The following is a 13012-nucleotide window of genomic DNA, read 5'->3' on the forward strand; positions in this document are numbered from 1 at the left end:
GGCTCCTTCATCACTTCCTTTCTCTCACTTTGCAGCATCAAAAATCAAGCCATAATAAAAGAGTATGAACTGGATGCTGAGTTCAAATCAACCATACCATCAAAATGGCCCTTCCCATGAGATACCAGCCAGCATCTCGGTGGTGCCCACATGGGGACTGTACTGTCAGGAGTGCGTGATGTCCAGAAGTTGTACTGTGTTCCTCTAGAGGTGGGAAGAACACCTGTCCTCCATTGTAATATTAACATTTTCCCGTAAGCGTACCAAAGCAGTATAGCTTGTGTTCAAATGCCTTAAAGGATTATTATTTAAAACAATTTCATTCAAACAAATTCTACTTACAGTCTATTCACCTACTTCAAATTATAGATATGGCAGGGGCTGGATGTGGAACATAGACAAGTCTTAGTGACAAATGCATGTTGTGCTCTAATTTCCCCCCTGAGAATGAAAGTTCTGTCATTAGGTCAAGCCCTTCTACCTAACTCTTGGTTATCCCAAGGTAAATTCTCAGTGTTCTGTACACATTGGCTTCTCACAGAATGGGAGATCATATTTCCAAAAATGGTACAATATCTCCCATCTTACGTGTTTTTTTGCAATTCAAGTGTATTGTCCCTCCTTTGAGCTGTCCTGTGACTGCTTTGACCAGTAGAATGTGGAGGAAATGACATTCTGGGACTTCCAAGACCAAGTATTAAAAAAGCCTAGCACATTCTACTTTGCATTCTGCAGGAAACTTCTTAAAATGGTAAGAAAGACTTTATTCAAGACTATTGCAATAGGGCTGTTGTAACAGGGGAGAGAGATTGAGCTCAACTCCAAATGCAGCAAAGACAGGTAGGGATTTATAGCCAAAAGTGGATGGAAAATTATTTGGAGGAGATATTAAGGATAGAAAGATTTTTACTAACCTGACTTAATAGAATTCTTGCTACAAGCCAAGGGTTTATACATCAAAAGTAGGGGATGAGGAATTTGATCAGATATCCAGGGCAGGGGAACTCTCACTAAACTTAGCCAGATTCTTACTAAAACTGGGCTAGGTTAGGCAGATGAAAGAAAGGGCTGGGGCAGAAGTCAAAACCTAGTTGAGGCTGGCGCGGTGGCTCACGCCTGTAATCCTAGCACTCTGGGAGGCAGAGTGCGGGAGGATCCCTCAAGGTCAGGAGTTTGAGACCAGCCTGAACAAGAGTGAGAACCCATCTCTACTAAAAATAGACAGAAATTAGCTGGACAACTAAAAATATATAGAGAAAGAATTAGCTGGGCATGGTGGCGCGTGCCTGTAGTCCCAGCTACTCGGGAGGCTGAGGCAGAAGGATTGCTTAAGCCCAGGAGTTTGAGGTTGCTGTGAGCTAGGCTGACGCCACGGCGCTCTAGCCAGGGCAACAGAACGAGACTCTGTCTCAAAAAAAAAATAACCTAGTTGAGAAGAGGGCTCAAGGGAGCCTGTCTAAAGTTTGGTCAATGAGAGTCTTTGTCAAAGCCCAACCTAGCCATATGGAGATGCCTAGCCAACCTTCAGCTGTTCCAGCCATCCTAGCTGAGGCAGAGGCAAACATAGGAGTAAAGTCATTTTGGACTTTCCAGCTCCAGCAGATGCCACAAAGAACAGAGATAAGCTGTTCCTGTCTATCTACTCTACCCAAACTGCAGTTATCTAAGCAAATAAAGTATTATTGTTGCTTTAAAGTATGAAGTTTTAGTTCTTTGTTACACAGCAATAGACAGGTGAAACAGGCAGCCAATCCCATTAGCTAACAAAATATGTCCAGGTGTGCCTGAATTTCCTGATGGACTCAACTTAAGCCCATGCTGGGATGGCCCTGCTGTGGGTATATGCTTATCAGTCTCACCCTCAGACTTGTGAGCAACTCGAGCAAGATTTCATTGAAATTTTGATTATAATGTATCTTAAATATGGGGTCTCTTTCAGTTTGTCTTACTTGGAGTTCATTGAGCTTCTTTGATGTTTGTGTCTTTCTTGAAATTTGGAAATTTTCAGCCATTATATGTTCAAATATTCTTGCTAACTATTTCTCTCTTCTCCTTCTGAGACTCCCACAACATGTATGTTGGTCCCCTCAATAGTGTTCCAACAGGTCCCTGAGGCTTTGTTTTTCTTCTTATTTTTTTTTCTTTCTCAGACTCAGGAATTTCCACTGTGCTATCTTCAAGTTCGCTGATTCTTTTTCTGTCTGCTCAAATCTGCCTTCGAATACCTCTAGTGAATTTGTCATTTCAGTTATTATATTTTTCACCTCTAGAATTTCTTTTTGCTTTCTTTTCAGGTTTTTTTGTCTCTGTATTGATATTTCCATTTTGTTCATACATTGTTTCCTTGACTTTCTCCATATCTTCCTTTAGTTCTTTGAGCATCCTTAAGACAGTTGTTTTAAAGTCTTTGTATAATAGATCTGCCATCACATCTTTTTTAGGGACAATTTCTGTTGATATTTTGATATTTTTTTTCCTCCAAATGGGCTATACTTTCCTGTTTCTTTGTATATGCCTTGTGATTTTGTGTTGAAAACTGGACATTTGAATCTAATAATGTGGTAACTCTGGGAATCAGATTCTCCTCTTTCCCAGGGTTTGTTGGGTTTTGTTATTGCTTTTGTTTGTTTGTTTAATTGTTGTAGGCTGTCTCTGTGCCCAGGTTCAATCTGAGGTATAAACTTAAGGTCTTCTCAGGTCTTTTCTGATCCTAGCCTTTTCCTAGGCATGCATAGTTACTTTCTAATTTTCCCCATATATGCAGTTGGTTTTGGATGTCCTATACTTTAATTTATGCCTCCTACAAGAAAAAGAGAGACAAATGAAGGAGGGAGGGGCACTGTCCCTTTAAATCCCTTGGAAATCACTTCAGCTTGAGGCAAAGATACTTGAAACAGTGGAGGGAGGTACAACAATGGCCACCTGCCTGTTTGTCTGCACCTCTATAATCAAAAGCAGCAATCTGACCAGAGTACAGATGCCCAATAATTGGAAGACAAGGTGCATTTTTTTGCCTGTGCACTGGGTCCCATAAGCTGCGTGCAAGCTGCTCTTGTAATGCTTACATAGCTGCCTGCCACGGGACTGGGGGTAGGAATGGGTAACTGCTACTGTATTAAGAGCTGAAACTGAACAAAAATAATTGCAATTTACTGTACAAGCCTTCCCCTGGAAGTTGCAAGCCTTTAATAGACTCCAGAGTTTCAAAATAGTTACAACAGACAGATGCTGCTAGTACAATCATTGTCCTGGTGGGGAGACAGATTCCTGGTCCTTCCTACTCCACCATCCTCCCAGAATATTCTCTCAATTCCTACCTGACTATCTTAGGAAACTTTCTCTTGCACATCTTTATCCGCCTCTTTCCACAACTGCGAACCCCACCTCGGGCCAGTAGCCTTGACCGAGATGGATAAGTTGAATTTAGTGGCATAATTGTATGAAGAAAAGGAGGACAGTTTTATAAAAACGAAATTTGAAAACAAGTGCCATCAATCTCTAAAGCCCTTTCATCATCTCCACAATTTTCCATGTCCTGCTTTAATTCAACCTGCCTTTCCACAAGCATAAGCATTTGAAAACTTTGTATTTGGTTATTGTTTCTTTCAGCATCAGCATGGTAACAATATTGTGTATATGTTCTATCTCTCCCCCATCTCCTTCTCTCTCTCTCTCTCTCTCTCTCTCTCTCTCTCTGTACTTGTACAATATTTCAGCAATAGTTTTTCTTTTTTTTAAGACAGTCTCGCTCTGTCACCCAGGTTAGAGTGCTGTGGCATCAGCCTAGCTCACAGCAACCTCAAACTCTTGGGCTCAAGCAATCCTCCTGCCTCAGCCTCCTGAGTAGCTGGGACTACAGGTGAGCACCACCACGGCCGCCTAGTTTTTTTCTATTTTTTAGTAGAGAGAGGGTCTCGCTCTTGCTGGGGCTGGTCTCAAACCCCTGACCTCATGTGCTCCTCCCTTCTCAGCTGCCCAGAGTGCTAGGATTACAGGTGTGAACCACCGTGCCTGGCCAGCAATAGAATTTAATAGGAGCATGGATCTGGCATTGAGCAACACTCAAAGATATTAGCTCCACCATTAATTTTCTCAGTGTATATGAACCAGGAAATATAACCACCAATTTTAATATTGGCCTTTTTTCTCCAATTACTTATATGGCTCTGTGAAAACAACTCAATGGTAAGTCATCTACTGCATGTATTAAGCCTCAAATTACCATGTTCATTTTCCACTTTTTCATATATCCTTGCCTGGTTTTCTGAAAAATGCCTTTGTAGGTGTGGAATAAACAGCTGCTGTTAAAATAGGAATGAAACTGTGTTTAGCTGGACAGAGATGCTGAAATAGCACTTTACGATCAACCTAAGCCATGCAAAAATATACAGGCATACCCAGACATATTGTGGGTTTGGCTCCAGACCACCAAAATAAAGTGACTCACACAATATTTTGGTTTCTCAGTGCATATAAAAGCTATGTTTACATTATCTTGCAGTCCATTAAGTGTGCAATAGCATTATGTCCCCCAAAATAATGTATATGCCTTAATTTTAAGGTATTTTATTGCCAAAAAATGCCAACAATCATCTGAACTTTCAGCAAGTTGTAATCTTTATGCTGGTGGAGGGTCTTGCATCAATGTTAATGGCTGCTGACTGATCAGGGTGGTGGTTGCTGAAGATTGGAGTGGCTGTGGCAATTTCTTCAAATGAGACAGCACTGAATTTTTCAACATTAATTGATTCCTCCTGTCATGAAGGATTTCTCTGTAGCATGTGATGCTGTTTAGTAGCATTTTACTCACAGTAGAACTTCTTTCAAAGTTACAGTTAATCTTCTTAAACCCTGTCATTGCTTTATCAACTAAGTTTATATAATATATGAAAGGCTTTGTTGTCATTTCAACAATGTCCCATGTATCTTCATCAGGAGTAGTTTCCATCTCAAGAAACCACTTTCTTTGCTCATTCATAAGAAGTAACTCCTCATCTGTTAAAATTTTTTTTTTTAAATCTCCAGATGCTCATGATTGGAAATCTGCTAAAATTTTATGATGAGATTACAGCAATTCATTCATGTCTTCAGCCTCCACTTCTCTTTGTAGTTCCCTTGTTATTTTCACCACATCTGTGGTTACTTCTTCCTGAAGTCTTAAACCCCTCAAAATCATCCATGGGGATTGGTATAAACTTCTTCCCAATGCTTGTTAATGTTGATATTTTGACCTCCTCCCATGAATCATGGATGTTCTTAATGGCATCTAGAATGGGTGAATCCTGTCCAGAAGTTTTTCGATTTACTTTGCCTATATCCATCAGAGGAATTACTATCTATGGCTGCTACATTCTCACAAAATGTATTTAAGTTGTAAGACTTGAAAGTTGAAATTACTCTTTGATCAAAGGGCTACATAATGGGTGACATGTTAGCAGGCATGAAACCATATTTATCTCCTTGTACATCTCCATCAGAGATCTTGGGTGTCAGTCAGACATGCTGGCTCACACCTGTAATCCTAGCACTCTGGGAGGCCGAGGCAGGAGGATCACTTGAGGTCAGGAGTTCAAGACCAGCCTGAGCAAGAGCGAGACCCATCTCTACTAAAAACAGAAAAAGTTATCTGGGAGTGGTGGCATGTGCCTGTAGTCCCAGCTACTTGGGAGGCTGAGGCAGGAGGATCGCTTGAGCCAAGAGTTTGAGGTTGCTGTGAGCTAGGCTGATGCCACAGCACTCTACCCTGGGTGACAGAGCAAGAGTCTGTCTCAAAAAAAAAAAAAAGAAGAAGAAGAAAACAGAGATCTTGGGTGTCTATGTCCATTGTCAATGAACAGTAATATTTTCAAAAGGATCTTTTTTCCTCAGCAGTAGGTCACAACAGTGGGCTTAAAATATTCAGTAAACAATGCTATAAACAGATATGCTGTCATCCAAGCTTTTTTGTTCCATTTATAGAACGCAGTCAAAATTGATTTAGCATAATTCTTTTTTTTTTTTTTTTTTTTTTTGTTGCCCTGGCTAGAGTGAGTGCCATGGCGTCAGCCTAGCTCACAGCAACCTCAAACTTCTGGGCTCAAACAATCCTTCTGCCTCAGCCTCCCGAGTAGCTGGGACTACAGGCATGTGCCACCATGCCCGGCTAATTTTTATATATATATATATATTTTTAGTTATCTAGCTAATTTCTTTCTATTTTTTTAGTAGAGACGGGGTCTCACTCTTGCTCAGACTGGTCTCAAACTCCTGAGCTCAAATGATCCGCCCGCCTTGGCCTCCCGATTACAGGCATGAGCCACCGCGCCCGGCCCGATTTAGCATAATTCTTAAAGGTCCTAGGATTTTCAAAATGGTCAGTGAGCATTAGCTTCAACTTAAAGCCACTAGCTGCAATAGCTCCTAACAAGATTGTCAGCCTTTCTCAGTTGGGTTTCTAAAAAAGAAAAAAAAAAATGGTCAGCCTGTCCTTTGAAGCTTTGAAGCCAGGCATCTCTAGCCAAGAAAGTCCTAGATGGCATCTTTTTCCAATAGAAGGCTGTTTTGTCTACATGGAAAATCTGTTGTTTAGGGTAGCCACCTTCATCAATGATCTTAGCGAGATCTTCTGGATAATGTGCTGTAGCTTCTCCATCAGCACTTGCTGCTTCACCTTGCACTTTTATGTTATGGAGATGGCTTCTTTCCTTAAGCTTCATGTATCAACCGCTGCCAGCTTCAAACTTTCCTTGTGCACCTTCCTCACCTCTCTCAGCCTTCATAGAATTGAAGAGCGTTAGGGCCTTGCTCTGGATTAGGTTTTGGCTTAAGGGAATATTGTGGCTAGTTTGATCTTCTTTCCACATCACTAAAACTTTCTCCATATCAGCAATCTCATCATTTTTGTGTTTATTGTAGTAATTTCCTTTTAATCTCCTTCAAGAACTTTTCCACTGCACTCACAACTTGGCTGTTTGTTGTGTGAGGCCTACCTTTCAGCCTGTCTCAGCTTACATGTGCCTTCGTTACTAAACTTAATCATTTCTAGCTTTTGATTTTTTTTTTTTTTTTTTTTGAGACAGAGTCTCACTCTGTTGCCCGGGCTAGAGTGCTGTGGCATCAGCCTAGCTCACAGCAACCTCGAACTCCTGGGCTCAAGCAATTCTACTGCCTCAGCCTCCCAGGTAGCTGGAACTACAGGCATGTGCCACCACGCCCGGCTAATTTTTTTTATATATATTTTTAGCTGTCCAATTAATTTCTTTCTATTTTTAGTAGAGACGGGGTCTCGCTCTTGCTCAGGCTGGTTTCGAACTCCTGAGCTCAAACAATCCGCCTGCCTCGGCCTCCCAGAGAGCTAGGATTACAGGCGTGAGCCACCGCACCCGGCCTCTAGCTTTTGATTTTTAAAGTGAGGGACGCATGACTTTTCACTTGAACACTTAGAGGCGACTACAGGGTTTTAATTGACCTAATTTCAATATTGTTGCATCTCAGGGAATAGGAAGACTCAAGATTGTGGTGGGGGGAAAATGGCCAGTTGGTGGAGGAGTCAGAACACATACAACATTAATTGAATAAGTCTCCGGTTTTATAGGGAAGCGGTTCATGGAGCCACAGGAAAGTGATTCCCAATACTGGGAGCCTTTTGAGATCCAAGAGGGTCTTTGACTTCACAAGAAAGAAAAGAAAACCAGCCCCCTAGTTTCTGTGGCCTTTCTATTTAAGCAACGGCTTAATTATAGGCTAAACAAGGGGAAGAATATTCACGGAGGGCGGTGTTTCACCGTCTTGGTTCTAACTGGTTGGAACTTGCCATGCCTCCATCCTGTTTTGATCTGGATAATTTGAAATTTTGTTTTGAGAATTCTGGACTCCACTAGACAATGCTGCAGCAACGCCCAAAGCAGTACCTGTCAGTTCCCTGTCTCAGTGGTGCCCCAAAACTATTTCAATAGTATCAACAAAGATCACTGATCACCGTAAGACGTAACAATGAAAAAGTCTGAAATATTTCAAGAATTACCAAAATGTGACACGAAGACACAAGGTTAGTGCATGCTGTTGAAAAATGGTGATTATTGACCCCAGGGTTGCCAATAACCTTCAATTTGTAAAAATGCAGTATCTGCACAGTGCAATAAAACAAAGTAGGCCTATAGTGAATTTTAGGGTAGAAGGTGTCCCTCTGAAGTCTAAAAGGTGACTGACTAGTCAAGTTTCTAACATTAATACAGTACACTGAAACACTGTCAGTAATTTTGCTAGTTTCACCACTATAATAATCCCCTTTTGCCAAGTTGAGAGCAATCTGTCGGGCCCAGGAGCACATATAAAGTAAACACAAAGAGCATTTCCTTGCCTGGTCTAACATGTACTTGCGCTCCGAAATACACAGATTTCCCTCATTACAGCCCTGCCCCTCAAGTGAGCACACCTAGCACCACCCACACTCGCCTGCCAGTAACTAGGAGAGAGCCTCAACTACTAAGCTCGGTCTAATGACGGCGCATGCGCTTATAACGTTGCGAGATTTGGGAAAGGAAGGAATCACGGCTTCCACGATCCTCTCGCGAGAGGAGAGGTCTTCGCGCCACGTCAGAGACTAGAGATCCTGACGCCGAGCGACAGGTGCTGGAACAAACAGGCGGTGAAAAACTAGGGAGGCGGAGCCGTTTTGGTGGGGCAGGACTTCCGCCGGAAGAACAAGCTGTCTCAGGAACTCAGAGCCGAGTTCCGGTTGGTTTTCTCGCTGGGAGTTTTGTGCTGGCGCTGTGCGGACACCTGTGAGGATGGCTTGCGCAGCCGCGCGGTCCCCGGCCGACCAGGACAGGTGGGTCCTGGGGAGGTGGGTCCTGAGAAAGGAAGGGGCTTGCTGCGATGCCGCGGGTGCTGCGCCGCCCTTCCCCAAGCCTCGGCCGTGAGCTCGGCCTGGGCCGCCGGCTGCGCGCCTCGCGCTTCCCCGGGCTGCTCGTTCCTCCGGGAAGTCTGCAACACTGAGTAGGCTCTTCGCAGGTCCCCCGAAATTCCGACCGTAGGTAGTCAGTGTTTACCTGTGCCTGAGATGAAGGACTCTGGGTGTTACGTGGCATGATACTAAGTAACAGAATCTGAGTGAGGAATGTGTTCTTTTAATTGTTACATTCAGAAAGGCTCATATGGGTTCTTTAAAGTTTTTTGTTTTTTTTCTTTTTGAGACAGAGTCTCACTCTGTTGCCCGAGCTAGAGTGCGTGGCGTCAGCCTAGCTCACAGCAACCTCAAACTCCTGGGCTCAAGCGATCCTCCTGCCTCAGCCTCCCGAGTAGCTGGGACTACAGGCATGCGCCACCATGCCCGGCTAATTTTTTCTATATATTTTTAGTTGTCCAATTAATTTCTTTTTAATTTTAGTAGAGACGGGGTCTCGCTCTTGCTCAGGCTAGTCTCGAACTCCTCAGCTCAAACAATCCGCCCGCCTTGGCCTCCCAGAGAGCTAGGATTACAGGCGTGAGCCACCGCGCCCGGCCTCTTTGAAGTTTTTAACACCTCATGCACCGTACTTTTTTTTTTTTGAGGGCGAGGCCCACCTCTCAGGAACTTGTGACAGCTGTGTCTAATGTAACAGTTACCACATCGTTTGGTCTTTTTTTTTCCAGTCTTATCTAAGGTTTTAACTCTTATTTTTTCCATTCAAGGTAGTGAATAATAACGTTTCCTTTTTAAGTTAAGGGCTGTAATTTAGAGAAAAACTGTTAAGCAAATAATAGTATAGGTGTACACCGGCGATGGTGATGACGTTGGACTGAATGAATGAATTTTTGGAAATACTGCTCTAGTGATATTGGATGTGCTTTTCCTGTGGCAGGTTTATTTGTATCTATCCTGCCTATTTAAATAATAAGAAGACCATCGCAGAAGGAAGGCGGATCCCCATCAGTAAGGTAAGCCGGTGGCCGGCACCTCAGTCCTTGAGGGGTTGGGGGAAGTTGTCCCTTTAGGGCCACAAGGGCTTCCTATACTTCACTGCATTTGCTTAGGGCTTGAGGAGAACAGCAGCCAAGAATTGGGTGCTTTCCTTAGTATTGGTGAAACCAGAAAGACATTAATTTATAACTAACTGAAGGAATTTTTAAAAATTGTTTTTAATGAGCCTGTGTTTGTAAAGAAATGTGTGTGTGTGTTGGGGGCTGGGGTCTGTAGAGCTCACACTTTTTTCCTAAACCAATCGTGACAATTTTCTCCTTAGTAAAGGAAATTAAAATTATGACATTGTACAATATAATGCTTAGAATGCAGTGGAGTTTTTTAAAAGTATGTGAAAAAGACCTGCCGAAAGTTCAGCCCTGTTGAGTTATATCTTCATTATCTTTTTTTTTTTTTTTGAAAGGGGTAAATTTGCTTCAAAATTAATACTTTTTAAAAGTAGACTGTTAAAGTTTTAAAAGATATGATTTCTTCCTTGTATCCTTTGGATAGAAAAACACAAGTTTTTAGTTGGTGTGGTGGCTTGAGTTTGGAAAATGCCTAATGCCAAGCGAAGGCTTTTGTAGAAGGTTTTTATTTGTAAAATTGATGTCATATTCTGTTTTTAAGGAGTCATTTATATTTTGTAATATAATGACAGATTAAAGGTAACTTGGTCTGAAGCGATAAATTTTCACAAAATGCTACACCTGAGTAGCCAGCACCCTAATTAGAAAACATTACCAGTATCCAGGAAGATTCCTTTATATCCCCTTCTAGTCACTGTCCCTCCACATATGCAAGGATAACCACTGTCCTGACTTCAGACATTAAAGATTACTTTTGCTTGTTTTTGAATTTATATAAATGGAATTATGCACTCTGTACTTTTGTGTCTTTTTTCACCAAACTTTAAGCTTGTGAGATTTATCCACATTTTTTAATGTATTGAATTTTCATTGCTCTGTAGCAAAGTTTGTCAACAGCAACACCATTGACATTTTGAGCCAGATAACTCTTCGTTTTAGGGGGCTGTGCTGTGCGTTGTAAGATGTTCAGCAGTATCCCTGGCCTCTACGCACTAGATCACAAGTCTTCCACCTCCACATCCCCAGTTTTGACAATCAAAAATGTCTGCGAGCATTGCCAAATGTCTTTTTGGAGGCAGGGGTTGGAATTCCCCTGCTGAAAACCACTGTCCTATAGTGTTGCATTTTGTGACTGTACTACAGTCCTTACTACTCTTGATGAATAATTGGGTTGTTTCTAGTTTGGGGCTGCTATGAACATTCTTGAGCTTGTATTTTTGCATTTCTGTTGAATGGAACTAGGAGTGGAATTGCACATAGGGAATGCATATATTCGGCTTTAATAAATACTGCCAGTTTTCTAAAGTAGTTGTATGTGTCATTGCTTAAATAGTCAATATTCGGGCCGGGCGCAGTGGCTCACGCCTGTAATCCTAGCACTCTGGGAGGCCGAGGCGGGTGGATCTCTCAAGGTCAGGAGTTCGAGACCAGCCTGAGCAAGAGTGAGACCCCGTCTCTACTGAAAAATAGAAAGAAATGATCTGGACAACTAAAAATATATATATAGAAAAAACTAGACAGGCATGGTGGTACATGGCCTGCAGTCCCAACTACCCGAGAGGCTGAGGCAGAATGATTGCTTGAGCCCAGGAGTTTGAGGTTGCTGTGAGCTAGGCTGACGCCACGACACTCACTCGAGCCCGGGCAACAAAGTGAGACTCTGTCTCAAAAAAAAAAAAAAAAATAGTCAATATTCACTAAGCACCTACCATGTTTAAAGTACCATGCTAGGTGCTGGGGAATACACTGGTGAACAAAGTACCTGCCTCAGAAGTTTGTGTTCTGTTGGAAGGGAGAGACAGACACATATGTATGCATCAGTGTTACTCCTGGGAATTTTTTAAGTTACAGTTGAAACAACTGTACCTAGTAAAAAAGAAAATGTAGGAGTTTGATGTGTTTTGATTATAGTATTTAAAATAATATACACAACACTATAGTGATACCCACTTAAAGCTTAGCTATTTCGTGTTTTTGTTAACTGTTCAGGCTGTTGAAAATCCTACAGCTACAGAGATTCAAGATGTATGCTCAGCAGTTGGACTTAATGTATTTCTTGAGGTATGATGTCATTCTTTCTTCATTATTTTACATACTCATCTCATTGATGTAATAACTTTCTTAAAGCCTGTTTCTTTTGTTTTATTTATATTAGAAAAATAAAATGTACTCTAGAGAATGGAATCGTGATGTCCAATACAGAGGCAGAGTCCGGGTTCAGCTTAAACAGGAAGATGGCAGCCTCTGTCTTGTACAGTTTCCGTCACGTAAGCTTTTTTAAATGAATGAATAGGGTTCGGGGATAGGTTATTCCTCTACAATACAAAAAAAATTGTAGAACTGAAAGGTAAAAATCAGAGATTGTATTCTACAGATTAATCTAGAAAAAGGACTACTGCCGATGGAGAGAGGTAAACAGTAGTTCTAATTTCTTTTAGGTTTAAGGACCTCTTTGAGAATGTGATGAAACCTACTGATTGTTTTTCAGAAAAGGTTGTTTTTGTGAACATTTTATGAACCTCTGGAAATCCATCATTGCTCCCAAGTTAAGAGTATAAAATTATTCAGCGGTTGGATATTACTTGCCATTTCAGATCTTAGAGACCCTTCAGGTCTGTTAATTGTAATTTGTAGCATTAATCTAAAAAGCAATATTGAGTGAAAAAAGCAAGAGATATGCATAGTGTGGTACCACTTAGGTAAGTTTACCAAATATTACTATTTATTGATAGCTGTATATGTAATATTATCTGTTGATGTAAATGTTTTTGAAATGGACTGAAAGGGAACACCCACTCTTAAGACAATAGTTACCTAATGATGAGCAGAGGGTAGGGAGTAGAGATTGGTGATGGTCAGAGAAGACTGTGGCTTCATCTTGTGTTTTATTTCATGAAAAACAACAATACTATAAAACTGATCATCAGTATAACAAAATGTTCTGGCTGTCGGGAAGATACGTGTTTATTTACAGGTTCTTTATTTTTCTGAATTTTTATTTCTA

General features: G+C 41.5%; 1 protein-coding gene across 1 annotated transcript in view; it reads left to right on the forward strand.

Moving 5' to 3' along the window:
- The first annotated feature begins 8716 nt into the window (after nucleotides 1-8716).
- The window catches only part of SRP19 (signal recognition particle 19kDa), a 6258-nt gene continuing 1962 nt past the window's right edge, over nucleotides 8717-13012 (forward strand). Inside the window, exons 1-4 of the mRNA XM_012659543.1 lie at nucleotides 8717-8809; nucleotides 9822-9897; nucleotides 11998-12069; nucleotides 12164-12275. Of these exons, the coding sequence (XP_012514997.1) occupies nucleotides 8769-8809; nucleotides 9822-9897; nucleotides 11998-12069; nucleotides 12164-12275 (301 nt within the window). The 5' untranslated portion in view covers nucleotides 8717-8768. The remainder of the gene's footprint in view (nucleotides 8810-9821; nucleotides 9898-11997; nucleotides 12070-12163; nucleotides 12276-13012) is intronic.

This window comes from Propithecus coquereli, unplaced genomic scaffold (genome assembly GCF_000956105.1).
Source record: "Propithecus coquereli isolate 6110/MARCELLA unplaced genomic scaffold, Pcoq_1.0 Scaffold62, whole genome shotgun sequence".
NCBI lineage: Eukaryota > Metazoa > Chordata > Mammalia > Primates > Indriidae > Propithecus > Propithecus coquereli.